Below are 26744 nucleotides of genomic sequence, written 5' to 3'. Positions count from 1 at the left end.
TTAAAGCTATTGTATTATTCTATAAGCCATTGGGTTTGACATTTTCTGTAACTTTTTTTTGAGGAATCATGAGTTTAATTTTTTTGTTTGAATTGTGTGAATAACTTTTTATCATGAGCTTAGAACCACTTTGTAAAAAGTAATGGGTGAAATAAGATCTTCATTATACCCTGTTAAATAATGTACTTAATCCGTGTCCTAAAAGGAAAGACTTGCATTTATATAGCACCTTTCATGACCTCAGGACGTCCCAAAGCACTTTACAGCCAATGAAGTACTTGAAGTGTAGCCACTATTATAATGTAAAGGTTAGTTTGGCCTTCGAGTTGGTGAAATTTGAGTACTTTAATTAAGGTCAGTGTCTGAACTCCCTGCTTCAGACTATCTAACTCCAACTCATGCTTTTGAAAATGAGATTTTTTTTTTAATATCAATTTTTCTCCCTTCCTGTCTTGAAGATTGACTTGTTCAAGCTCCAGCACCTCCCCTGAGAAATCCTTCTTGTGTGAACATAAATAGAGGCAGGCTATTCATCATGGAGGGTGTTGCAGTCAAGGCCAATCCTGTAATCACGTGTTGTCCGTCCACATGCAGTTTTTAGAGGAGTCACTGAGCAGCAAAAGCCTCAACTGATTTTCCCTCCTAATTCAGGAATTGAGGCCAATTTTAGTGCTTCAATCGCTGCCAAAACTGAGATTATCTAACTTTGCACAGATCAAGGTCAGTGTTACACCATACAGGCTATAAGGTCCCAAACTCAATCCCTGATCGTTGCTATCATTGTTAAGTTGCTCACTCATGGTGACTTAGACAGAGTGCTGGAGGGCAGCAGGTGAACTGTATCTCAAGGATCTCAAATCTTGGGGTTGGGGGGGGGGGAAGAAAAATTGATACTCTGTTGTGATTTTAATGTTATTATAAACAGGAACCTATTGTGAATAGGAGACAGACGTCAAAGTTTTGGCATAGAATAAGTATGCCTGCTTGTTGACCCCTCCGGAGCAATATTTTTCTCCCTACTAACTCCTTGACTTGTAACTGTTCTTTTGGATAGTAGAGTGATGAGTCTAATTCTCTCCATGATCTGCATCAAGCAGAAAGCAAATGCGTGCTACCGATGGGCCGATGCAGTTAGGCTACGATGGACATGCCTTCACAGGTTTAACGTAAAAGCAATTATGGTGCTACCTGTAAATGAGCACCATCTGTTTTCTGTATGGTTACTTTCTAAATCTATTGTGATTTATTATAGGTTGCTATTCCAGACGTGAAGGAAGCTGTACGTGGTGCAGATCTGTTGATTTTTGTTGTACCCCACCAATTTATCCGTAAACTGTGTGATGAGATAGTTGATCATGTGTCACAGAAAGCTCTTGGCATAAGTCTTATAAAGGTACTTATATATTTACAAATAATTCTCTGACATACCTGGTTGCCACACCAATGGGTTGTTCTACTTTACTTGAGGAGGGGGTTGGATTGGGAGGGAGAAGTAGGATCTTTACCGGGTTAAAATCTTGGATGAGGTTTACTCAGCCTGCAGTGCTTATAAACGCCAACTGATTGACTTCCATTGTTGGTCATTTGTTCAGTTCCTTACTGGCTCATTCTCCTCCATGCCTCCGATATCAGTTGTGTGATGACTTAGAATCCCAATTGAGATGAAATTAGTGAGAATTTAGAAATGTGTGATTTAATCAAGGACAGCCAGCATCAATATTTTACGCTCTAATGGAAAATTGGATAATTATTTGAAGCAGAAGATATAAGGCTATAGGGAGAGCATGGCTCATTGAAATTATGTTTGGATTGCTCAAGCAAAGAGCTGACATAGACACGATAACCTGAATGGCCTTTTTCAGTGCAGTAAACTTCTATGGCTCTAAAAGAAAAGCAGGCATAATCACACTAACCCTAGAAAATGATTGAGTATTAATCAGGCTCCCTTGGAGCTGTAAATTATTAAAGGTATATAAGTGCATGCTACCTGTGTGGCTGAGTGGAAGGTCTGTGATAGGGTAGAGGGCAGGAGTGATTAAAGGACAAAAGGGATGATGATGCAAGGCAAAAGGGGGTGGTTTTTACCTATTATAAAATCCTTGTCCTGAGAGTGGATCTGTTAGTTATCTGTGGATCATTACCAAGGCAGCCAACAAGTTAGTGTGTAAGAATTGAAGCTTTAAATCTTGCATGTGAATGACATTAAACATTTATTGAGCTAAACATTATTGATTCATATTCTGCATTATATGTCATATAGGCACAACCACACAATAAATATTAGAATCCAACCCCATGTTCATTTTTTATTCAATGTCTGACTTTAAAATGGATAGTGACTCACTTTGGGATGATGTTGAAATCATGCAATTGTCATTAATGTATGACTGCATACAAATTGAAAAATACTGCAAATCTGTTGTAAAATGTTTACAAGAATTGTTTTCAATCACTCTGTAAATTCAGTTTTTTTTTCTTAATTTCTCTATTTTCTTCACTTGTACTTGATTCCAGGGGATTGATGAAGGACCCGAGGGGCTAAAATTTATTTCTGATATAATCAGGGAGAAAATGAAAATTGATGTCAGTGTACTAATGGGGGCCAATATAGCCAATGAGGTTGCAGCAGAGAAGTTCTGTGAAACTACAATAGGTAAATATGTTTGTTTTCTCAACAGCTATACTTTCGGGTTGCAAGATTTAAAAGATAAAATCCGTGATCTCTGTATGCTATGAATTGTGCTGCAGTGTATTAATCTTCCATTTAAGGTTATGCTGTGAACTGTTAAAATGAGTTAACCCTTCAGCTAAGGATGTGCTCTGAATTGTGCTGCAGTGTATTAAATCTCCAATTAAGGATCTTGCTTGGAAGTTACATGATTTACATTTTTAGTTGTAAGTGACTTATTCCTCTCAACAGTATTTACGCCCGATCAGGAAGGTAGGACATAAACGATGTCCTGTCCATGCCTAGCACTGTGGCGACGTTGTAATCAGCTCTTAACCTTTTTATTAAAAAGGGTAGTTGAGGAAGAACCAGCAGAATCTAAATGTAAAAAGCAAACAACCTGCGTAGCACAAGCAATACAGATTAGAAGGTCACAGAACAAAAGTAAAATACTTTGGATGCTGGAAATCTGAAATAAAAACAGAAAATGCTGGAAACACTCAGCAGGTCAGGTGACATCTGTGGAGAGAGAAACAGAGTTAACGTTTCATGTCGATGACCTTTTTTCAGAACTAGAAGAAGTAAAGATTTAATCGTTCTTAAGCAAGTACACGGGAAGGTCTGTGATAGGGTGCAGGACAGGAGTAATGGTGCAAGGCAAAAGTGGGTGTTTTTTTCAGACAGCAGACGCTGCTAATGGTCCTGCAGTTGCCATTTACAGCTCCGCTGGACCCGTCTTTTGTTTCCTTACTTGTCCCATTACCACCCCCTTTTGCCTTGCATCGTCATCCCTTTTGTCATTTAATCACTCCTGTCCTCCACCTGATTACAAATCTTCCCCTTTGTTCTTTCCTCCCCTCAACCCCCCCCCCTACTTCCCCTGGCTCTGTACTTGCTTAAAAACTGCTAAATCTCTAATTTCTTCCCGTTCTGACGAGAAGTCATCAACCTGAAACGTTAACTCTGTTTCTGTCTCCTCAAATGCTGCCTGACCTACTAAGTATTTCCAGCATTTTCTGTTTTTTTATTTTAGAAGGTCACAGGGTTGATTCTTGGTTTGTGCTGAGTTAGCTGATCTGAACTGGTGTGGGGGTAGTTACGATTCTAGTAGTGCTATAATTAGTTCTATGCCTCTGAGCTGGAGAGGGGTAAAATTAATCAGGGTTTCCGCTACTGATTGCTATTCAGTGACCCCTGCAGGAAAATTGTACACATGTAGCTGTTGGGTTAAAATAGCCAGCTGATGCTTACACGCGAACCTGTTGAACTTTACCCCAGCAAGAGTCAGTGCCTTCATAAGAGATGGGGAGATACTTGGAAGAAAAAGCAAATAAGTAACCAAAAAAACAGAATTGTGAATGTTGATCTGTGTGGTACTTGTGCTAGAAATTTAGAATAACCTTCATTAGTAAAGGAGAGAGCGGCAGTATCCTAAAGCTGCAAGGAAACAAATAATTATTGGGAACACCACAGTAACAAAGAAAATATTTCTATTACTGTAGTCTTATAACATAAATTGTAGAATGAACAGGGAATGAATTGATGCACGAGATTCGTAATGACTGTTTGCTGATTTACTGGTATCTGCCATAGTGCTGATATAAAGAAAGACAAGGAACTTACAACATGGAAACAGACTAGTTGGCTTTACTAGTCTGTCGGTGGTTATCTTCCATGTAAGTAAATAGTTCTAATCACAGTTACCCACCAGGTGCAGTTCAATTTGGTTTGCATTGTTCTGATCAGATATTAACTTTTTGCCACTTTTTCTTTTAGCTGAAATCTAATGACATTTTTCTCTCAAAAAAAATTCTCTTAATCAATCTCTAATTATTAACATGGAAGCATAACTTTCCCATTGCATCAGCTCCACTGTTTTTCAGAAAAGCCAAATCAGTCGCTTGTTTTTTTTTGAAACTGCACACTTCTTTTCTCTCTCCCTCCTGGACGTCCTTCCTGTTTATGATTTTACAGGTCAGACTAGATATTCTGTCAGATTCAGCACCACCTATAAATGGGCCTTATGTCCCCTACATCCTGCAGAGTACTCTTACCACCCATTATTCAGTTACACAATTGGGTGACCTGGAGGCTGTAACAATAAGATCCCTCGTTGTGTGCACTGGCCATTGTGATCTTGCCTTTCTCCTATCTTTTGGAAGACAGACTGATCAGCACGGTAGTGAGACAAGGTCAATTGCAAACCAACAAACTGGTTTATTTTGCTTGAAACACATGAATGAACAGAATAACACTTTCACAATGAGTTTTGTATTATTCCTATTGCACCTCGTAAGGTAACAAATTACAGAAACTTTGCCCTTGATAATGGCATATCTCACTTTGCAAGTCAGCATCACCAACATCGAGTTACATCAAAACTACCACACAGAAACAGGCCATTCGGCCCAACTGGACTATGCCGGTGTTTATGCTCCGCACGCATTTACTCCGTCCCCACTTCATCTAACCTTATCAGTGTACCCTTCTATTCCTTTCACCCTCATGTGCTTATCTAGCGTCCCCTTAAATGCATCTTTGCTATTTGCCTCAATTACTCCCTGTGGTAGTGCATTCCACATTCTTACCACTCTCTGGGTAAAGAAGTTTCTCCTGAATTACCTATTGGATTTATTAAATTTTATATTTAAGACTCTCTCAAGTGGAAACATTTTCTCGACATCTACCTTATCAAACCCTTTCATTATCTTAAAGACAGGTCACCCCTCAGCCTTCTCTCTTCTAGAGAAAAGAGCCCCAGCCTGTTCAGCCTTTCCTGATAAGTATATCCACTCAGTTTTGGTGGTATCCTTGTGAATCTTTTTTGCAACCTCACCAATTCCTCTATATCCTTTTCTATAATATGGAGATGACTATTCTAAGTGTGGTCTAACCAAGGTTCTATACAAGTTTAACATAACTTCTCTGCTTTTCAATTCTATCCCTCTAGAAATGAACCCCTGTGCTTGATTTGTCTTTTTTATGGCCTTAGTAACCTGCGTCGCTACTTTTAGTGATTTGTGCATCTGTACTCCTAGATCCCTTTGCTTCTCTAGCCCAATTAGACTCTTTTAATCCAAGTAGTATGTGGCCTCATTCTTCCTACCAAAATGCACCACCTCACACTTATTTATATTGAAATTCATTTGGGAATTTCACATCCATTCTGCAAGTTTATTAATGTCCTTTTGCATTTTAACGCATTCTTCCTTTGTATTAACTACACCTCCCCCAATTTGGTGTCGTCTCCAAATTTTGAAATTGTATTTCCGATTCCCGAATCCAAGTCGTTAATGTAAATTGTGAACAACAGTGGTCCTAGCGTCAATCCCTGAGGAACATCACTTCTCATCTTTTGCCAATCTGAGTAGCTACCCTTAACCCCTACTCTCTGATTTCTGACTTATAGCCAACTTGCTATCCATTCTGCTACTTGTCCCCCGACTCCACATGCTCTGACCTTAGTCATGAGTCTACAATGTGGTACCTTATCGAAGGCCTTTTGAAAATCCAATTATACTACATCTGCTGCATTGTCCTTGTCTACTGTTTCTGTTACTTCTTCAAAGACTGGCACGAGTTTTTTCTAATACAGACTGCATGTATTCATGTCCCAACCTAGAATGTTCTACAGCCTTCCTCTGGCTAGAGAGAAAGTGAGATCCTCCTGCCCCTCTCACCATTCCAAACTCAAACTGCCACAGACTTTTTTCACACACAAAGGGGAAACCAAATGTTTAACCTTGGCCACTCCCCTGAAGATTGGCTTGTCAAGCTACTGATTTTAAAAACTATCATCTTGTTCCTCTACCTCCTCCCCTTGGTATCAGGGCAATTATTTCTAGAAGATAGTGGACAGTTTCCATTTATCTCAAACTGTTCTGGGTTGCGAGATAAACTATTCTGTTAACTACTTTGTATGCTACCCCAGTAAAAGTATTAGTCTACATCCTGAATAACCAAAGAGCCGGCACAGGCATGTTGGGCCGAATGGTCTCCTCCTGTGCTGTACCTACTATGATTGCAAATGAAAATAAGGAAATGGCAGACTTGTTGAATAATTACTTTGTGTCCATCTTCACAGTAGAGGAAGAGAATAATATACCTGACATTCCAGGGAAACTAATAATGAATCAAGGACTGGAACATAAGCGAGAAAACAGTATTTAAAAAAAATAATGGCACTAAAAACTGACACATCCCCAGGACCAGATGGTTTCCACCACAGGGTTTTAAAGGAAGTAGGCGAGGAAATTGCAGATGCTTTAGCCATAATCTTCCAAAGCGCTCTCAATTTAGGATTGTCCCTTTTTAGATTCAAAAATTGCAAATGTAACTCTATTATTTAAGAAAGGCGAGAGAGAGAAACCAGGAAAATTATAAACCTGTTAGTCTGACATCGGTTGTGGGGAATCTATAATTAAGGACGGAGTAACTGAGCACATAAAGAAATTTCAGCTGATAAGAGGGAGCCAACGTGGATTTGTAATGGGTAGCTCATGTCATAATAAGAATAATACCGGACGGACCACTAGGCACCGGACACGACAAAGGCAAACCAAGCCCAGTCGACTCTGCAAAGTCCTCCTCACGAGCATCTGGGGACTTGTGGCAAAATTGGGAGAGCTGTCCCACAGACTAGTCAAGCAACAGCCTGACATAGCCATACTCAAAGAATCATACCTTTCAGCCAACGTCCCAGACTCTTCCATCACCATCCCTGGGTATGTCCTGTCCCACCGGTAGGACAGACCGACCAGAGGTGGCGGTACAGTGATATACAGTCAGGAGGGAGTGGCCCTGGGAGTCCTCAACATTGACTCCGGACCCCATGAAATCTCATTGCTTCAGGTCAAACATGGGCAAGGAAACCACCTGCTGATTACCACATACCGTCCTCCCTCAGCTGATGAATCAGTCCTCCTCCATGTTGAGCACCACTTGGAGGAAGCACTGAGGGTAGCACGGGCACAGAATGTACTCTGGGTGGGGGACTTCAATGTCCGTTACCAAGAGTGGCTTGGTAACACCACTACTGACGAGCTGGCCAAGTCCTGAAGGACATAGCTGCCAGACTGGGCCTGCGGCAGGTGGTGAGCGAACGAGGGAAAAACCAACTTGACCTCGTCCTCACTAATCTGCCTGTCGCAGATGCATCTGTCCATGACAGTATTGGTAGGAGTGACCACCGCACAGTCCTCGTGGAGATGAAGTCCCGTCTTTGCACTGAGGACACCGTCCAACATGTTGTGTGGCACTATCACCGTGCTAAATGGGATAGATTCAGAACAGATCTACCAGCTCAAAACTGGGCATCCATGAGGCACTGTGGGCCATCAGCAGCAGCAGAATTGTATTCCAGCACAATCTGTAACCTCATGGCCCGGCATATTCCTCACTCTACTATTACCAACAAACCAGGGGATCAACCTTGGTTCATTGAGGAGTGTAGAGGAGCATGCCAGGAGCAGCACCTGGCGTACCTAAAAATGAGGTGCCAACCTGGTGAAGCTACAACTCAGGACTACATGCATGCTAAACAGCGGAAGCAACATGCTATAGACAGAGCTAAGTGATTCCACAACCAATGGATCAGATCAAAGCTCTGCAGTCCTGCCACATCCAGTTGTGAATGGTGGTGGACAATTAAACAACTAACGGGAGGAGGAGGCACCGTGAACATCCCCATCCTCAATGATGGCAGAGTCCAGCACGTGAGTGCAAAAGGCAAGGCTGAAGTGTTTGCAATCATCTTCAGCCAGAAGTGCCGAGTGGATGATCCATCTTGGGCTCCCACCCCACCCCCCCCGATTTCCCACCATCACTGAAGCCAGTCTTCAGCCAATTCGATTCACTCCACGTGATATCAAGAAATGGCTGAGTGCACTGGATACAGCAAAGGCTATGGGCCCCGACAACATCCCGGCTGTAGTGCTGAAAACTTGTGCTCCAGAACTAGCCGCGCCTCTATCCAAGTTGTTCCAGTACAGCTGCAACACTGGTATCTACCCAACAATGTGGAAAATTGCCCACAAAAAGCAGGACAAATCCAATCCGACCAATTACCGCCCCATCAGTCTACTCTCAATCATCAGCAAAGTGATGGAAGGTGTTGTCGACAGTGCTATCAAGCGGCACTTACTCACCAATAACCTGCTCAGTTTGGGTTCCACCAGGACCACTCTGCTCCAGACCTCATTACAGCCTTGGTCCAAACATGGACAAAAGAGCTGAATTCCAGAGGTCAGGTGAGAGTGACTGCCCTTGACATCAAGGCAGCATTTGACCGAATGTGGCACCAAGGAGCCCTAGTAAAATTGAAGTCAATGGGAATCGGGGGGGAAACTCTCCAGTGGCTGGAGTCATACCTAGCATAAAGGAAGATGGTAGTGGTTGTTGGAGGCCAACCATCTCGGCCCCAGGACATTGCTGCAAGAGTTCCTCAGAGCAGTGTCCTAGGCCCAGCCATCTTCAGCTGCTTCATCAATGACCTTCCCTCCATCATAATAAGAACATAAGAAATAGGAGCAGGAGTAGGCCAATCGGCCCCTCGAGCCTGCTCCGCCATTCAATGAGATCATGGCTGATCTGATCCTAACCTCAAATCTAAATTCATGTCCAATTTCCTGCCCGCTCCCCGTAACCCCTAATTCCCTTTACTTCTAGGAAACTGTCTATTTCTGTTTTAAATTTATTTAATGATGTAGTTTCCACAGCTTCCTGGGGCAGCAAATTCCACAGACCTACTACCCTCTGAGTGAAGAAGTTTCTCCTCATCTCAGTTTTGAAAGAGCAGCCCCTTATTCTAAGATTATGCCCCCTAGTTCTAGTTTCACCCATCTTTGGGAACATCCTTACCGCATCCACCCGATCAAGCCCCTTCACAATCTTAAATGTTTCAATAAGATCGCCTCTCATTCTTCTGAAATCCAATGAGTAGAGTCCCAATCTACTCAACCTCTCCTCATATGTCCACCCCCTCATCCCCGGGATTAACCGAGTGAACCTTCTTTGTACTGCCTCAAGAGCAAGTATGTATTTTCTCAAGTATGGAGACCAAAACTGTATGCAGTATTCCAGGTGCGGTCTCACCAATACCTTATATAACTGCAGCAATACCTCCCTGTTTTTATATTCTATCCCCCTAGCAATAAAAGCCAACATTCCGTTGGCCTTCTTGATCACCTGCTGCACCTGCATACTAACCTTTTGATTTTCTTGCACTAGGACCCCCAGATCCCTTTGTACTGCAGTACTTTCCAGTTTCTCGCCATTAAGATAATAACTTGCTCTCTGATTTTTCCTGCCAAAGTGCATAACCTCACATTTTCCAATATTGTATTGCATCTGCCAAATCTCCGCCCACTCACCCAGCCTGTCTATATCCCCTTGTAGGTTTTTTATGTCCTCTCACTCTCTACTTTCCCTCCCATTTTTGTATCATCTGCATTTTGTATCAGAAATGGGGATGTTTGCTGATGATTGCAGTGTTCAGTTCCATTCGCAACCCCTCAGATAATGAAGCAGTCCGTGTCCGTGTGTAGCAAGACTTGGACAACATCCAGGCTTGGGCTGATAAGTGGCAAGGAACATTCGTGCCAGGCAATGACCATCTCCAACAAGAGAGAGTCTAACCACCTCCCCTTGACATTCAACGGCATTACCATCGCTGAATCCCCCACCATCAACATCCTGGGGGTCACCATTGACCGGAAACTTAACTGGACCAGCCTCATAAATACTGTGGCTACAACAGCAGGTCAGAGGCTGGGTATTCTGTGGCGAGTGACTCACCTCCTGACTCCCCAAAGCCTTTCCACCATCTACAAGGCACAAGTCAGGAGTGTGATGGAATACTCTCCACTTGCCTGGATGAGTGCAGCTCCAACAACACTCAAGAAGCTCGACACCATCCAGGACAAAGCAGCCCGCTTGATTGACACCCCATCCACCATCCCAAACATACACTCCCTTCACCACCGGCGCACTGTGGCTGCAGTGTGTACCATCCACAGGATGCACTGCAACAACTCGCCAAGGCTTCTTCGACAGCACTTCCCAAACGTGCGACCTCTACCACCTAAAAGGACAAGAGCAGCAGGCACATGGGAACATCACCACCTGAATGTTCCCCTCCAAGTCACACACCATCCCAACTTGGAAATATATCGTCGTTCCTTCATCGTTGCTGGGTCAAAATCCTGGAACTCCCTTTCTAACAGCACTGTGGGAGAACCTTCACCACACGGACTGTAGTGTTTCAAGAAGGCGGCTCGCCACCACCTTCTAGAGGGCAATTCGGGATGGACAATAAATGCTGGCCTTGCCAGCGATGCCCACATCCCATGAACGAATTAAAAAAATTCTGAGCCAGGCCATTCAGGAGAGAAGTTAGGAAACACTGCTTCACGCAAAGGGTGGCAGAAGTGTGGAACGCTTTCCCTCATAAAGCATTAGATTAATAATTTTAAAACTGAGATCGCTAGGTTTCTGTTAGCCAAGGGTATGAAGGGATAGGGAGCCAAGGCGGGTTGATGGAGTTAGGATACAGATTAGCCATGATCTCATTGAATGGTGGAACAGGCTCAAGGGGCTGAATGGCCTACTCCTGTTCCTATGTTCCAATCCCTTAATACCCTTACCTAACAAACTGTGTGAAGCACTAAAGGTAAGAGGGCATATTGCAAGCCATATTTTGCCAAATTTGGTGGCCTCGATGTAAGCATTCATTATAAACTTAATGGGTTCAATTTTCGGATGGCCGAACGGGTGCGTTGATGGCTCCTAAAATTGGGGATTCCCGGACCATGTCTGGTGCCCAGCTCCAACCTGCCCATTTCCGGGTTCCCCAATGACGCAAATCGGTGCGCGCGCAGTCCCCACATGAGGGACTCCCACCGGCAATCAAAGCCGGCGGGATCCCACTTAAGATCATTATCTGGGTACTTGAGGTCGTTTACAGACTTCGTTAGTTGGAGATTTTAGGAGGATTCGGATTTTGGACTACCCAGAGCGTGTTTCCCATGCTGGGGGAAACGCTCCCTGTTTAAACAGACGTGTTGCAGCCAGCAGCCAGTGGCAGCTGCAAAGGTCCATTTAACAGGTGCGGGGTAAACCCTCATTCGTTGCAGCAGGGCACTCTGTCACCTCAGACAAAGTTTTGCCTGCCACACCGTTGTCTCCACACTCAATATTATTAAGCCATACCCTAAACTCTGCTGTCCAAACACATTTACCTACTTTGTAGACCTCCTCACACTCACCAATTTTACTGGGCGGGTTACCCACGTACCCAGTTGACCCCCCGCTGGTAACCCGCCTCCCTCCTAATATCAGGCCCAATGTTACCAATTCTCCAAATGACAGTTCCTTGCCTCTCAACAGTGGGTCAGCAGCACTAGGTCATGCATTGTGCAAAACTGAAAAGTAACACTGAATTTGTTTATTGCAAGGGAGTTCTGTGAATTGGTTAAATGTTCAGTCTTTGTAGGCCTTGTTTTTACTGTTTATGACCAGTTTGTGTGACTTTTACAGTAGAAATTAAATTCAGTTAATTAGAAGAACTAAATAACAGTTATTCCTTCTATCAGGCAGCAAAAATATGCAACATGGAAACATCTTCAAAGAGCTCCTGCAGACACCCAATTTTCGGATAAGTGTGGTGGAGGATGCAGATACTGTGGAACTGTGTGGAGCACTAAAGGTAAGAGGGCGTATTGCAGTTTGAATTTTTTTTGTAAGAATTTGAATCCTCCTCCTTCTAGCATTGGACCATTTATGGGTGGGTGACCAAATGTTCTGCTCTTGGTCTCAGCAGTGCTATTCTAAAGCTGACCGGTAGGGGGTACACAATAGTGATGTGGCTATTTTTCATCTCTGTACAATCATGAAAGGCAACTAGGTGACATGAAGGTAAAATTCATGTCCCCCTCCCCTCACCACCATATTGCAGTGTGCCACCAGTGTGACTATCCATCTCTGAGGGGAGATAAACTGGGTCTTGCATTTGAAGTGGCTTCCAGTTGACTTGCCTGGTGATGGAGGTTTGAAACTTAATCCACCCTTTGTGACACACTCGGTGATCTAATACCTGAACCAGGCAAGTCTGCAGTACTCCAGGGCACTGTTGATGATTGAGCAGTCAGTCTGAGTCATTAATGGAATCTTAGGGAGGGGGAAGAGAGGGGGATTCTTCCAGATAACCCTGCAAGCCAATGCCCTAATGTGTGGAGTGGTCTTGGCTGGATGTACAGTGGGAAGCTTACTAATGCTTTGTACCTAAGTTTTCTAGACTTGGATAAGTTGGATGTAAGTGCACTCTTACCAGGCAAACAGAAACTATAAAGATGTAGATATCTCTAAAGCTTGGTTTTGAGACTCTTAAACATGGCAATTCCATACATGCCAAGTACTTGGCTGGTCAAAAAAAAGGGCTTTTTAAATTAAATGACTACATGGAAAAATAAATTAGTGTGCTGTAAATTGCAATATTTTACCACAACAGTTTTAACTTTCTTTTTCCTTTTGCAGAGATTTTATCCAAAAACTGAATGTTGATGCTCAGTACAGATATGTATTTAAAAGATCTCAAATGCAGGAAACCCACAGCAGATCCATCAGCATCTGAAAACCAACAGGCTATGTTTTGCATATAGACTCAATTTTGACTAAGGATCTCCACACAAAATATTAACTTAGTGGGTTCAACAGCATCTGAAAAGATAAATTGAAGTTTTGAGAGTAGATCCTTTCTCAGAATTGGGTCTATGTGTGAAATATAACCTATCTTTTCTCTTTTTAGCTGCTGACTGAGCTGCTCTGTATTTCGAGCATTTTCTGTTATCTGGTACCTTTTTGATATTACTGCTATTCCTATTCAGGTTGTGTCCACTTTCTGAGGTATTAGTGAGTCTTCTATGTTATTTCTGCATTATTATCGAAGTACTTAGTGACGTGTGAGAGCTAGTGCATTCAAAACCAGTGCACATTCCATCCTCGTTTTGGACCTTTTTAAATGTGAAGTTAAGTGACAATTTATCTAAAACTGATACCACCTGCACAGCTGCCTCTGACCCTCCAAGCCCCTGGTTTCCCACCGCTATACTCCATAGAATCTCACTTTGCCCCTCACTAAACTCATCTTGGTCATGAAGCTGACCATAAATCCCAGGTCTTAACTGCCCAACTTTGGCTCCAGTCCCATACCCCCTCAAGGTATCAGCTGCTCTGCTGTCCTACACCAAGTCATGCTCATTCATCACCCATGCCCTTGCTCACCTACATTGGCTCCCCATGTCCCAACATCTCAAATATAAAATTCTCATCTTCATGTTTAAATCCCTCAATGGCCTTGCCCCTCCCTATCTCTGTAACCTCCACCAACTCCCTGACCTGACGTAGTCTCTTGTGCTTCTGTCCCTCTCTTTGTCCCACCATTGGTGTCCATACCTTCAGCCGCGTACGTCCCATTCTCTGGAATTTCCTTCCTTAATCCCTCTGTCTGTTCACCCCCCCTCTCCTCCTTTAAAGACCCTCTTTAAAACCCATGTCTTTGACCAAGGATTTGATTACCCCATCTAATCTATCCTCCATTTCCTTGGTGCCTGTTTTTCCTCATGCCTCAAAGTGCCTGAGAAAGCTTTTCCATTTTAAAAGTACTATATAATTGGAAGTTATTTGTTGCTCCATAAAAGTAACTTCTTACAGGCACTACAACTAGCTTTCCTGTCCCTGGGCAAAGAGGGGGAAAATCAGCCGGGTACCTTCTCCTGATTGCTATCCAGTGACCCCCACTTGAAAGTGTAAATAATATACAGATGTTTGGTGAGCATGCTTGGGTTACACTGTAATTCCCTCATGGTCAAATAGACTGCAGACACTTGGGGTTAAGTTTCAACTTCCGGCTGCCCATTTCTCTCATGAAAAACTGGTGGCTGGCAGGGGGAGGGGGGGAGGATCTCGACCACCACATTGATGCCCAAGGCCCACCTGAAGTGATTTTTTTTTCAGGCAAGGCAGCTGTTCAAGGCATAAGGCTGCTTAAATATGCAAATTGGGGTCCAACTCTGGTCATAGGACCCCAATTGCAATTTTCAGGTACAAATGGGTGAAGTGCATTCTCTGCCCATATGTGCCAGGCAGTGAGCAGCCTAACCAGCAGTCCTTTAAGGGAACTCTAGTGGCTACTGAAGAAAAGGGCCAACATTTTTTGGGGAGAATTTTTGTTGTGGCAGGAGGAACAGAGGTGCTCTTCCTGGCTCCACAAACATACTGTGTGCTCGACTGCCTCCAAGCCCAGCCTGTTGGCCAGCTAAGTATGGCAGGTGACTAATTTTCCACCCATTTGGCGCCTGGAGCATGCCAGTAGCATTCAAATGAAGCCCAAACCCGAACATGGTTCAGGCACCCTTTGCTCCCCTTGTGCCCCCCTTGTGCCCATCTTAGGCAGAAGTCGAATTGCCATTGACACCCCCCCCCCTTCCTGTGTCTATGCTCATGCACGCAGAACAGTGATTGAGGCAAAATATAAAAAAATTAGCAATGGAATTGTATGGCTGAAGAAGCTGAGAAAACTGCGAGTAGGAAACCAATCTTCATAGAATCATAGAAGTTACAACATGGAAACAGGCCCTTCGGCCCAACATGTCCATGTCGCCCTGTTTATACCACTAAGCTAGTCCCAATTTCCTGCACTTGGTCCATATCCCTCTATACCCATCTTACCCATGTAACTGTCCAAATGCTTTTTAAAAGACAAAATTGTACCCGCCTCTACTACTGCCTCTGGCAGCTCGTTCCAGACACTCACCACCCTTTGAGTGAAAAAATTGCCCCTCTGGACCCTTTTGTATCTCTCCCCTCTCACCTTAAATCTATGCCCCCTCGTTATAGACTCCCCTACCTTTGGGAAAAGATTTTGACTATCTACCTTATCTATGCCCCTCATTATTTTATAGACTTCTATAAGATCACCCCTAAACCTCCTACTCTCCAGGGAAAAAAGTCCCAGTCTGTCTAACCTCTCCCTATAAGTCAAACCATCAAGTCCCGGTAGCATCCTAGTAAATCTTTTCTGCACTCTTTCTAGTTTAATAATATCCTTTCTATAATAGGGTGACCAGAACTGTACACAGTACTCCAAGTGTGGCCTCACCAATGCCCTGTACAACTTCAACAAGACATCCCAACTCCTGCATTCAGTGTTCTGACCAATGAAACCAAGCATGCCGAATGCCTTCTTCACCACCCTATCCACCTGTGACTCCACTTTCAAGGTGCTATGAATCTGTACTCCCAGATCTCTTTGTTCTATAACTCTCCCCAACGCCCTACCATTAACGGAGTAGGTCCTGGCCCGATTCGATCTACCAAAATGCATTACCTCACATTTATCTAAATTAAACTCCATCTGCCATTCATCGGCCCACTGGCCCAATTTATCAAGATCCCGTTGCAATCCTAGATAACCTTCTTCACTGTCCACAATGCCACCAATCTTGGTGTCATCTGCAAACTTACTAACCATGCCTCCTAAATTCTCATCCAAATCATTAATATAAATAACAAATAACAGCGGACCCAGCACCGATCCCTGAGGCACACCGCTGGACACAGGCATCCAGTTTGAAAAACAACCCTCTACAACCACCCTCTGTCTTCTGTCGTCAAGCCAATTTTGTATCCAATTGGCTACCTCACCTTGGATCCCATGAGATTTAACCTTATGTAACAACCTACCATGCGGTACCTTGTCAAAGGCTTTGCTGAAGTCCATGTAGACCACGTCTACTGCACAGCCCTCATCTATCTTCTTGGTTACCCCTTCAAAAAACTCAATCAAATTCGTGAGACATGATTTTCCTCTCACAAAACTATGCTGACTGTTCCTAATTAGTCCCTGCCTCTCCAAATGCCTGCAGATCCTGTCTCTCAGAATACCCTCTAACAACTTACCCACTACAGATGTCAGGCTCACCGGTCTGTAGTTCCCAGGCTTTTCCCTGCCGCCCTTCTTAAACAAAGGCACAACATTTGCTACCCTCCAATCTTCAGGCACCTCACCTGTAGCGGTGGATGATTCAAATATCTCTGCTAGGGGACCCGCAATTTCCTCCCTAACCTATAACTTTTGGGCCAGACCTATCCTTCTCCATAGCTATCTTAAAACTAATGGAATTATGATCATTTCATCAGGTCCCGGAGATTTATCTACCTTGATGCGCGTTAAGACTTCCAGCACCTCCCTCTCTGTAATACGTACACTCCTCAAGACATCACTATTTATTTCCCCAAGTTCCCTAACATCCATGCCTTTCTCAACCGTAAATACCGATGTGAAATATTCATTCAGGATCTCACCCATCTCTTGTGGTTCCGCACATAGATGACCTTGTTGATCCTTAAGAGGCCCTACTCTCTCCCTAGTTACTCTTTTGCCCTTTATGTATTTGTAGAAGCTCTTTGGATTCTCCTTTGCATTATCTGCCAAAGCAATCTCATGTCCCCTTTTTGCCCTCCTGATTTCTCTCTTAACTCTACTCTGGCAATCTCTATACTCTTCAAGGGATCCACTTGATCCCAGCTGCCTATGCATATCATATGCCTCCTTCTTCTTTTTGACTAGGGCCTCAATCTCCCGAGTCATCCAAGGTTCCCTACTTCTACCAGCCTTGCCCTTCACTTTATAAGGAATGTGCTTACCCTGAACCCTGGTTAACACACTTTTGAAAGCCTCCCACTTACCAGACGTCCCTTTGCCTGCCAACAGACTCTCCCAATCAACTTCTGAAAGTTCCTGTCTAATACCATCAAAATTGGCCTTTCCCCAATTTAGAATTTTAACTTTTGGGCCAGACCTATCCTTCTCCATAGCTATCTTAAAACTAATGGAATTATGATCACTGGTCCCAAAGTGATCCCTCACTAACACTTCTGTCACCTGCCCTTCCTTATTTCCCAAGAGGAGGTCAAGTTTTGCCCCCTCTCTAGTCGGGCCATCCACATACTGAATGAGAAATTCCTCCTGAATACACTCAACAAATTTCTCTCCATCCAAGCCCCTAATGCTATGGCTGTCCCAGTTAATGTTGGGAAAGTTAAAGTCCCCTACTATTACCACCCTATTTTTCTTGCAGCTGTCTGTAATCTCCTTACATATTTGCTCCTCAATTTCCCGTTGACTATTTGGGGGTCTGTAGTACAATCCTATCAAAGTGATCTCTCCCTTCTTATTTTTCAGTTCTACCCATATAGACTCAGTGGGCGAACCCTCGGATATATCCCCTCTCACTACTGCCGTGATGTTCTCCCTAATCAAGAACGCAACTCCCCCTCCTCTCTTACCTCCTGCTCTATCTTTCCTATAGCATCTGTACCCTGGAACATTGAGCTGCCAGTCCTGCCCCTCCCTTAGCCATGTTTCAGTAATAGCTATAACATCCCAGTCCCATGTACCCATCCATGCCCTGAATTCATCTGCCTTGCCCATCAGACTTCTTGCATTGAAATAAATGCAGTTTAATCTAGACTTCCCTTGGTCTTTGCCCTGCTTTCTCAGACCATCTGTCCGGTCATGTTCTGTACACTCTCCCTTACTGCCTTTTGTTTCTGTCACCACTTTATTTCCCACTGACTTCCTGCATCGGTTCCCATCCCCCTGCCACATTAGTTTAAACCCTCCCCAACAGCACTAGCAAACACTCCCCCTGGGACATTGGTTCCAGTCCTGCCCAGATGCAGACCGTCCAATTTGTACTGGTCCCACCTCCCCCAGAACCGGTTCCAATGGCCCAGGAATTTGAATCCCTCCCTCTTGCACCATCTCTCAAGCCACGTATTCATCCGAGCTATCCTGTCATTCCTACTCTGACTAGCCCATGGCACTGGTAGCAATCCTGAGATTACTACCTTTGAGGTCCTACTCTTTAGTTTAACTCCTAACTCCCTAAATTCAGCTTGTAGGACCTCATCCTGTTTTTTACCTATATCGTTGGTGCCTATATGCACCACGACAACTGGCTGTTCACCCTCCCCCTCCAGAATGTCCTGCAGCCACTCCGAGACATCCTTGACCCTTGCACCAGGGAGGCAACATACCATCCTGGAGTCTCGGTTGCGTCCGCAGAAACGCCTGTCTATTCCCCTTACAATCGAGTCCCCTATCACTATAGCTCTGCCACTCTTTTTCCTGCCCTCCTGTGCAGCAGAGCCAGCCACGGTGCCATGAACCTGGCCACTGCCACCTTCCCCTGGTGAGCCATCTCCCCCAACAGTATCCAAAACGGTATACCTGTTTTGGAGGGAGATGACCGCAGGGGACCCCTGCACTGCCTTCCTACTCTTCCTCTGTCTGTTGGTCACCCATTCACTATCTCCCTCAGTAATTTTTATCTGCGGTGTGACCAACTCACTGAACGTGCTATCCACGACTTTCTCAGCATCGCGGATGCTCCAAAGTGAGTCCATCCGCAGCTCCAGAGCCGTCAAGCGGTCAAACAGTAGCTGCAGCTGGACACACTTCCCGCAGGTGAAGGAATCAGGGATACAGGAAGGATCCCTGAATTCCCACATCCCACAAGAGGAACATGACACGGCTGTGGGATCTCCTGCCATGACTTAACCCTTAAGTTAGCTTAACAACAACTACAATGTCAAGAGAAAAAAAAGGAAAGAAAAACTACTTACCACTCCCTTTAAGGAGTTTACTCCTTTAAATTGTTCTTAATTTAGAGAATGTTAACTACACTAGGGACCTTGATTTACTAAAAAAAACGCTACCTCCTATAAGACCTGCAGACCTTCCCTTTCTTTTTACTTTAGTTACTGTAGATAAGTAGAAATACTCACCTGAACCTACTCACCAATCAGGTGCCTCCCCTGTGTTGCGTCCCGATCTGATTCCTGACGTCACTTCGAACTCCGTCGCAGCTCCGCTCGGCTCGGCTCCTCTCAGCTGTTCTCAGCGCTCTGAAATCCCGCCTTTTATCGGACGCTCCCTCCGCTCGGCTCGGCTCCTCTCAGCTGTTCTCAGCGCTCTGAAATCCCGCCTTTTATCGGACGCTCCCTCCGCTCCGCTCGGCTCCTCTCAGCTGTTCTCAGCGCTCTGAAATCCCGCCTTTTATCGGACGCTCCCTCTGCTCGGCTCGGCTCCTCTCAGCTGTTCTCAGCGCTCTGAAATCCCGCCTTTTATCGGACGCTCCCTCCGCTCCGCTCGGCTCCTCTCAGCTTCTTGCTGGGTTTCTTCCAACAAAGTGTTGTTCATCTGTCCTATGCATTTTTCATCTACATTCAAAACATTATCCTGTCTTATGGGTCACTCCACTAAAAATCTAGTGCATTCGGCACCATTTTAATATAGACTAATTTTGAGATCAGCCATGAAGATGGATTCCTGGTGAGCAGTTTTTTTTGAGTTGTGGTTGCTCTTGGAAGGAATCAGCATTGGTTATAAGTGAGAGTATTTACAATGCATTTACATGTCACCTTAATAACTGATAATAAAACTTAGAAAACATGATTATAATGGATGTGGAAGCTGCATCTTCATAGAATGGCACTGTCATCCTTTAACAGAACATCGTTGCTGTTGGAGCTGGTTTTTGTGATGGTCTGTCCTGTGGAGATAACACTAAAGCTGCAGTGATTCGCCTGGGTTTGATGGAGATGATTGCGTTTGCCAAACTGTTTTGCAAAGGGACAGTGTCTGTTACGACTTTCCTGGAAAGTTGCGGCGTTGCGGATGTTATCACAACTTGCTATGGTGGACGAAATCGCAAGATTGCAGAAGCTTTCGTAAAAACTGGAAAGGTAAAGAAGACTTTTATTAACTGTATATTCTATTCAAGAAAATTTAAATAAATACAGATTCTCACTGACTAGCTAAATGCAGTATGTAACTGATCCATATAGAACAGAAGATTCTAGGTTCGATTCCCACTCTGAGTTAGCTGTTCTCTGCTGGAGTGGCAGTAAGGAGGGGAAAGTTGGCCAGGATTTCTTCTCCCAGTTGTTATTCAGTGACCCCTGTTGAGAAGTGCATGCGTGTGGATGTTTGAATGTGGCTAGGTTCGGGCTTGCCTATGGAGTCCTCCTCGACAGTCATGTAGCCTGTCAATGCTCATTGTCTAGGTTCACGTGAAGAATGCTACTTGAGCAAGTAAAACTGTACACCAGCAAGAATTGGCACCTTCAGGAGGAGAGGCCAACAGAAGAAAATATGTGAAACAGCTTTAAACATCTACAGCTTATTTATACACATTTATAGAATATTCATTGTAAAAAAAAAAGCACATCTACCATTTGGTTCTACTGGCACAATAAAGAAGGTTGTAGAAGGTACAATAATTTGTACAATAATTTGTACAATAATTTGTACAATAATTTGTACAATAAAGAAGGTACAATAATTTATTATCTATCTAACTATTTTACTGTATGTATGTTTGTATGTATGTATGAAGTATACCTTTATTGTAATGGAAAAAATGGTGTGTAGATGAATATATATCATCAACCCACAATACTATTCAGGTGTTGCATAAGAGATGACATTACAGCAATGTATAAAACTGTGGGATTATTTGCTCTGCAGACTATTGAACAGCTGGAACAGGAGCTGCTAAATGGTCAGAAGCTCCAAGGTCCTCAGACTTCAGCAGAAGTGCACCAGATTCTCAAACAGAAGGCAATGGTGGATAAGTAAGTCAAATTTACTTGTTACTTACTTGTGTCTCTGAATTTTTCTTCCCTGTTGGATGCTCCTGTGCTACTTCATGCCACCTTTGCTATCACTGAATGGCTACTATCAAAGATGCTGTGATTAGCTGATTTGAAGTGTTTTCTGAAGCACATTGACTGCACCAGTTTTTCCTTCTCTCAGGGGAATGCTGTACTGCTGCTCAGTACTTCAGCTTCCCACTTAGTCTAGAATGGGGCAATTGTAAACAATTTTACAACACCAAGTTATAGTCCAACGATTTTATTTTTAATCCCACAAGCTTTCGGGGGCTTTCCCCTTCCTCAGGCGGTGTGGAAGTGACAATTTTCCACACCGCCTGAGGAAGGGGAAAGCCCCCGAAAGCTTGTGGGATTAAAAATAAAATCGTTGGACTATAACTTGGTGTTGTAAAATTGTTTACAATTGTTAACCCCAGACAATCACTGGCATCTCCACATCATAGAATGGGGCAGGTCAGCTCAATTAGTCCTGCTGCTCATGAGTGCTACTAAAATATTTACTGTGCACAGACCATCAAGAAGAGAGCAACTGTTTAACTATGTTAGGGAGTCACTTCATTTTACACCGTAGAAGAAATATTTTCATAGTCTGGGTCACAACCAATTATTATGCTTGCACTCTGAGACGGGAGGTGTGGAACCTCGGTGTACTGCTTGACACTGAGCTCAGCTTCCTCCGCCACACCTGCTCCATTACTAAGACTGCCTTTTCCCACTTCCACCCTTCTACTGCCAAATCCCCAATCCATGCCTTTGTCACCTTGAATGTCAACTCTTAAATGAACTTCCGGTTGGCCACCCTTCCTTAACCCTCCACAGCCTACGTCCTCATACCATCATCCCAGCCTCTCCATTGGCTTCCCTTGCTGCAACGAGTTGATGGCTTTCAAATCCCTTCATGACCTCAGCCACTCTACCTTGGGGATGTCCTGACTTATGTCCCAGCATGAACCCTTCTCCATGACCTCCACCATTGCTGGGTGCTCATTCAGCTACTATGCTTCTACCCTTGAAACTGGCTGTCCATTTGCTTCTACCTTGCTATCTTTCTACCTGCTTACAAAAACCTTCTCAAAACATTTCTCTTTGACTGTGGTGTCCCATCCTAACCCTCTCCATTTATCCCTCTTTCCCCACCCCCTCCCCCACTCTGCTCGGCATCCCCTGTTAATACCCCTTAATGTAAAGTGTTTGAAAAAGTCTTCTTGTGAGTAAGGAACACCACAGAAATGCAACTTCTTTTAATGAATCAGAATTTAGCTTTCTGATTACCTTTGGCAAAGCTTTTTTTCATAATTTCATAATATTGTAAATCTTTTTGTAAAATCTTAGCGATCACTGTTGTAAATTCTAAATCAAAAGCAAAATACTGCAGATGCTGGAAATCTGAAATAAAAATAGAAAATGCTGGAGAAGCTCAGCAAGTCAGGTGGCATCTGTAGAGAAAGAAAGAGTTAACATTTCAGGTCGAAGACCTATCATTTAAACTTTTTTTAAATAAATGGATAGGAAGGATTTTTAGCTCAAAAGTTCAGAATAGTGAAATGTGCTCTTCAATGTCTCAGCTGGTTAAGGCAATGAGTAGCTGCTGCATACAGATCAGGAAAGATCCAAGCTTGATACCCGGTCTGTGCAATTAGCCTCAGTGCCCTGGATTAAGGAGGAGAAAATCAGCCGGAGTTCCCTCTTCTGATCGCTGTGTAGTAATCCAAGCTGGAAGTAAACACCTGACAAGGATAGGAGTGAGCTCAGCAGTGATCACCACACCACATCCTCCCACGTCGCCCCTCACCGTCATCAAATAGCCTGTTGACACTTACTCTCTAGGCTTATACGTGAAGAATGGCTTCTTGGACAAGATAACCCAGGAAACATCGCCAGGCATCCTGCAAGGGATTGATGTTTCTAGGAGAGAAGGAGGGGTCAAATTTTGCAGGAAAAGAGTTAACAGAACAAATAGTATATGGGGCATGATTTTTACTCAGAGTCGGGAACCCAGTGGGTGGGTAGATGGTCATGTGGGGAACCCAGAAGTCAAGTGAGTGTGTTGCAATCTGCGATCGCTACTCAATTGGAGGTCGTTATTTTTGGTTCCGGCTTTCCCGCCCCGAATCGGAGAGGATGGAGGGATGGGAGAGATGGTCTGCTGTGGACGACATCATGTGGGGGGCGGTGGGGGGGGGCCTGGAGAAGATCGGGGCAGGGAGGTGATTGAATCGGCAGCCAGATGAAGAGTGGGTGGGGTGGGGGGTTTACCATCAGGGGTGAGTCTTCGGTGGGGGGTGGGGGGGTGGTGGGAGAGGTCTGCTGATCATGGGGGTCCGATCGCGCCAGGTGAGCTTGATGGGCCTGGACGAAGCACTTCTGTTCCTCCAGGCCCACAAGCAGTGCAATAAGGGCACTCACCTTATGGATCCGGCCCTTCTCGCCTGCTTTCTCCTGACAAGAGTCAGAAGCCAGGGGAAACCTGTGCAGGTGAGCTTAAATTCATTTCAGCTTTAGAATCCACAAAAAATTAAGAACCTCAACTATTTCAATGAGGTACATTGCCCCTTTAACAATCCACGCGCCGTCATTAAGTGCAGACAGGACTTCTGCGTTTTGGATGCAGGTTAAACCCGGAAGTGGGTGCGCTGGAGTCAGCTTGTGTTCCCACTTCAAAAAACTGTTATTTTTACCTCCCAACCCCAACCTACCTGTTCTTTGGGGTTAAAATTACCCCCTATGTCTTTAAAACAGACAGCTATAGTAATATAGTATTTTGCAGTGTCACAGTCCTGAGATTTGGGGATAGATAAATGGTGGAACTTAGGAACAGGAGTAGGCCATTCAGCCCCTCAAGCCTGTTCCACCATTCAGTGAGATCATGGCTGATCTGTATCCTAACTCCATCCACCCGCCTTGGCTCCATATCCCTTCATACTTTTGCCTAGCAAAAATCTAGCGATCTCAGCTTAAAATGATTAATTGAGCTAGCATCTACAGCTTTTTGTGGAACAGAGTTCCACACTTCTACCAACCTTTTGCGTGAAGAAGTGTTTCCTAACTTCTCTCTTGGATGGCCTGGCTCTGATTTTATGTCCCCGCGTCCTAGACTCCCCCATCAACGGAAAAAATTTCTCTATCTACCCTTTAATTCCTTTCAAAATCCTAAAAACCTCAATCGAATCTCCCCTTAACCTTCTGTATTTCAGGGAATGCAAGCCTAGTTTATGTAATCTCTCCTCATAATTTTGGTGAATCTGCACTGCACTCCTTCCAGGGCCAAAATATCCTTTCTAAGGTGCAGTGCCCAGAACAGTACACAGTTCTCCAGATGTGGTCTAACCAGGGCTTTGTATAGCTATGGCAAACCTTCCTTCCCTTTATATTTTAGCCCTCTATTTATAAAGGCTAACATTGCATTAGCCTTGTTAGTTACTTTTTGTGCCGGACTACTACATTTTAGTGATGTGTACATGGATCCCTAAATGTCTTTGGACCTCCACTGTTCCTAGCTTTTCACCATTTAAAAAATACTCTGATCGATCCTTTTTTGTCCAAAATAGATGACCTCACACTTACCTACGTTGAAATCCATCTACCACAGTTTTGTCCACTCATTTAATCTATCAATGTCGCTTGTAATTTTATTCTTCCGTCTACACTACTTACTATGCCATCAATCTTTGTGGTATCGGCAAACTTGGATCTGTGGCTCTCTATTGTGTTATCTAAATCATTAATAAATGTAGTCAATAACTGAGGCCCCAGCAAAGAACCTTGTGGGACACGGCTAGTCACTTCCTTCCAATTCAAGTACATACCCATTATCCCTACTCTCTGTCTTCCACTGCTTAACCAATCTCTAAACCAGGTCAATCATTTGCCTTCAATTCCATGAGCTTTAATTTTAGCTAACAATGACTCATGGCAATACTAGTTGACTATAGCCATTAGATTAGTCTCAAACCTAGCTGCAAAAGAATGTCAACAAAAAGCAAAAAAAACTGCAGTTGCTTAAAATCTGAAAACAAAAACAGAAAAAGCTGGAAATACTCAGCAGGTCAGGCAACATCTGTGAAGAAACGGACGTCAGTCAGTCCCGAGGAAGGGTCTGTAGACCTGAAACATCGACTGACATCATGGGCTCGATTTTGGGATCGTGTTTCCGGCGGGTTCCCAGCGGGGCGGCCCCGAAAATCCCGATATCCGGTCACGTGACCGGATCGCGACGAAATCCCGGCCACTTCCGGGTACCGCGCTGACGTGCGGGGCTGCGCGCGCAAGCCCCGCTGGTGGGAATCCCGCAGGCAATTAAAGCCAGCGGGGTTCCACTTGAGAGTACTTACCTTGCTTGTTGTGGTCAGTTAATGAGCTGAAGCAGCTGTCAAAAGAGGAAGTGTGGGATTTTAGGTTCAAGGCAGTGAGTTTCACACACTGGGGGAAACAGTCCCTCTCCAACCAGGCGTGTTGCAGCCAGCAGCCTGTGGCAGGTGCCAAGGTGCGCTCCACGGGGGAGACCCCTCACCCACGCAGGAGGCCACCGCGTCACATAGGGCAACCCCTGCCCTCCACCACCCCCCGCCAAGCCAGAGGACAGACCGACACGAAACCGCAGCCCCAGTCCGAGGAACCACCCACCTACCCTGCACAACCCCTCAGACCAACACCTGCCAGATGGGTGGTGCGTTGACATCGTCGGAGGACGAACAGGATGACCAGCCCCAGCAGCCTCGCAGTCCACGCCGTCCGCCTCGGAGACGTGGAGCCCCCCAACACGGTGCTGCGGCACACCCACCTGCACAGCAGGAGGGAGGGCAACCACAGAGAGAGATGCGTCGCAGGAGGCACTACCCTCCGCACAGGGTGTACAGAGCGAGGCTCAGCTTCATGGACCTCTCCGAGGAGCAGTGCATACGTCGGCTCAGAGTCAATCGCCAGGTAGTCGCTGACATCTGCAGCCTCCTTAACGACAAGCTGCTCCCGGATGGACCAAGCAGCATCTTCCTACCTGTCGCCGTCAAAGTCACCACTGCCCTCAACTTCTTCGCATCCGGTTCCTTCCAGGGTGCCACCGGGGACATCACCGGGGTCTGTCAGTCCTCTGCACACAAGTGCATAAGGCAGGTCACCGATGGGTTGTTCCGCAGGGCCTCGCACTACATCAACTTCGCCATGGACGAGCGCAGCCAGATGGAGAGGGCGGTTGGATTCCATGCCATGGCCGGCTTCCCACGGGTGCAGGGTGTAATCGACTGCACCCACATCGCAATACGGGCACCTCCGCATGAGCCAGGGCTGTTCATCAACAGGAAGGGGTATCACTCCATGAACGCCCAGCTCATCTGTGACCACCGCC

The 26744-nt window shown here is 44.8% G+C and overlaps 1 protein-coding gene across 1 annotated transcript in view; it reads left to right on the top strand.

Moving 5' to 3' along the window:
- Positions 1–26744, top strand: part of LOC137342476 (glycerol-3-phosphate dehydrogenase 1-like protein) — a 67577-nt gene that overhangs the window by 24494 nt on the left and 16339 nt on the right. The window contains exons 3-7 of the mRNA XM_068006369.1: positions 1253–1393; positions 2515–2653; positions 12259–12371; positions 20240–20473; positions 21258–21364. Of these exons, the coding sequence (XP_067862470.1) occupies positions 1253–1393; positions 2515–2653; positions 12259–12371; positions 20240–20473; positions 21258–21364 (734 nt within the window). The remainder of the gene's footprint in view (positions 1–1252; positions 1394–2514; positions 2654–12258; positions 12372–20239; positions 20474–21257; positions 21365–26744) is intronic.

This window comes from Heptranchias perlo, chromosome 2 (assembly GCF_035084215.1).
Source record: "Heptranchias perlo isolate sHepPer1 chromosome 2, sHepPer1.hap1, whole genome shotgun sequence".
Classification (NCBI taxonomy): domain Eukaryota; kingdom Metazoa; phylum Chordata; class Chondrichthyes; order Hexanchiformes; family Hexanchidae; genus Heptranchias; species Heptranchias perlo.
The sequence above is the reverse complement of the archived record's forward strand: the minus strand, read 5'-3'. Positions and strand labels throughout refer to the sequence as shown.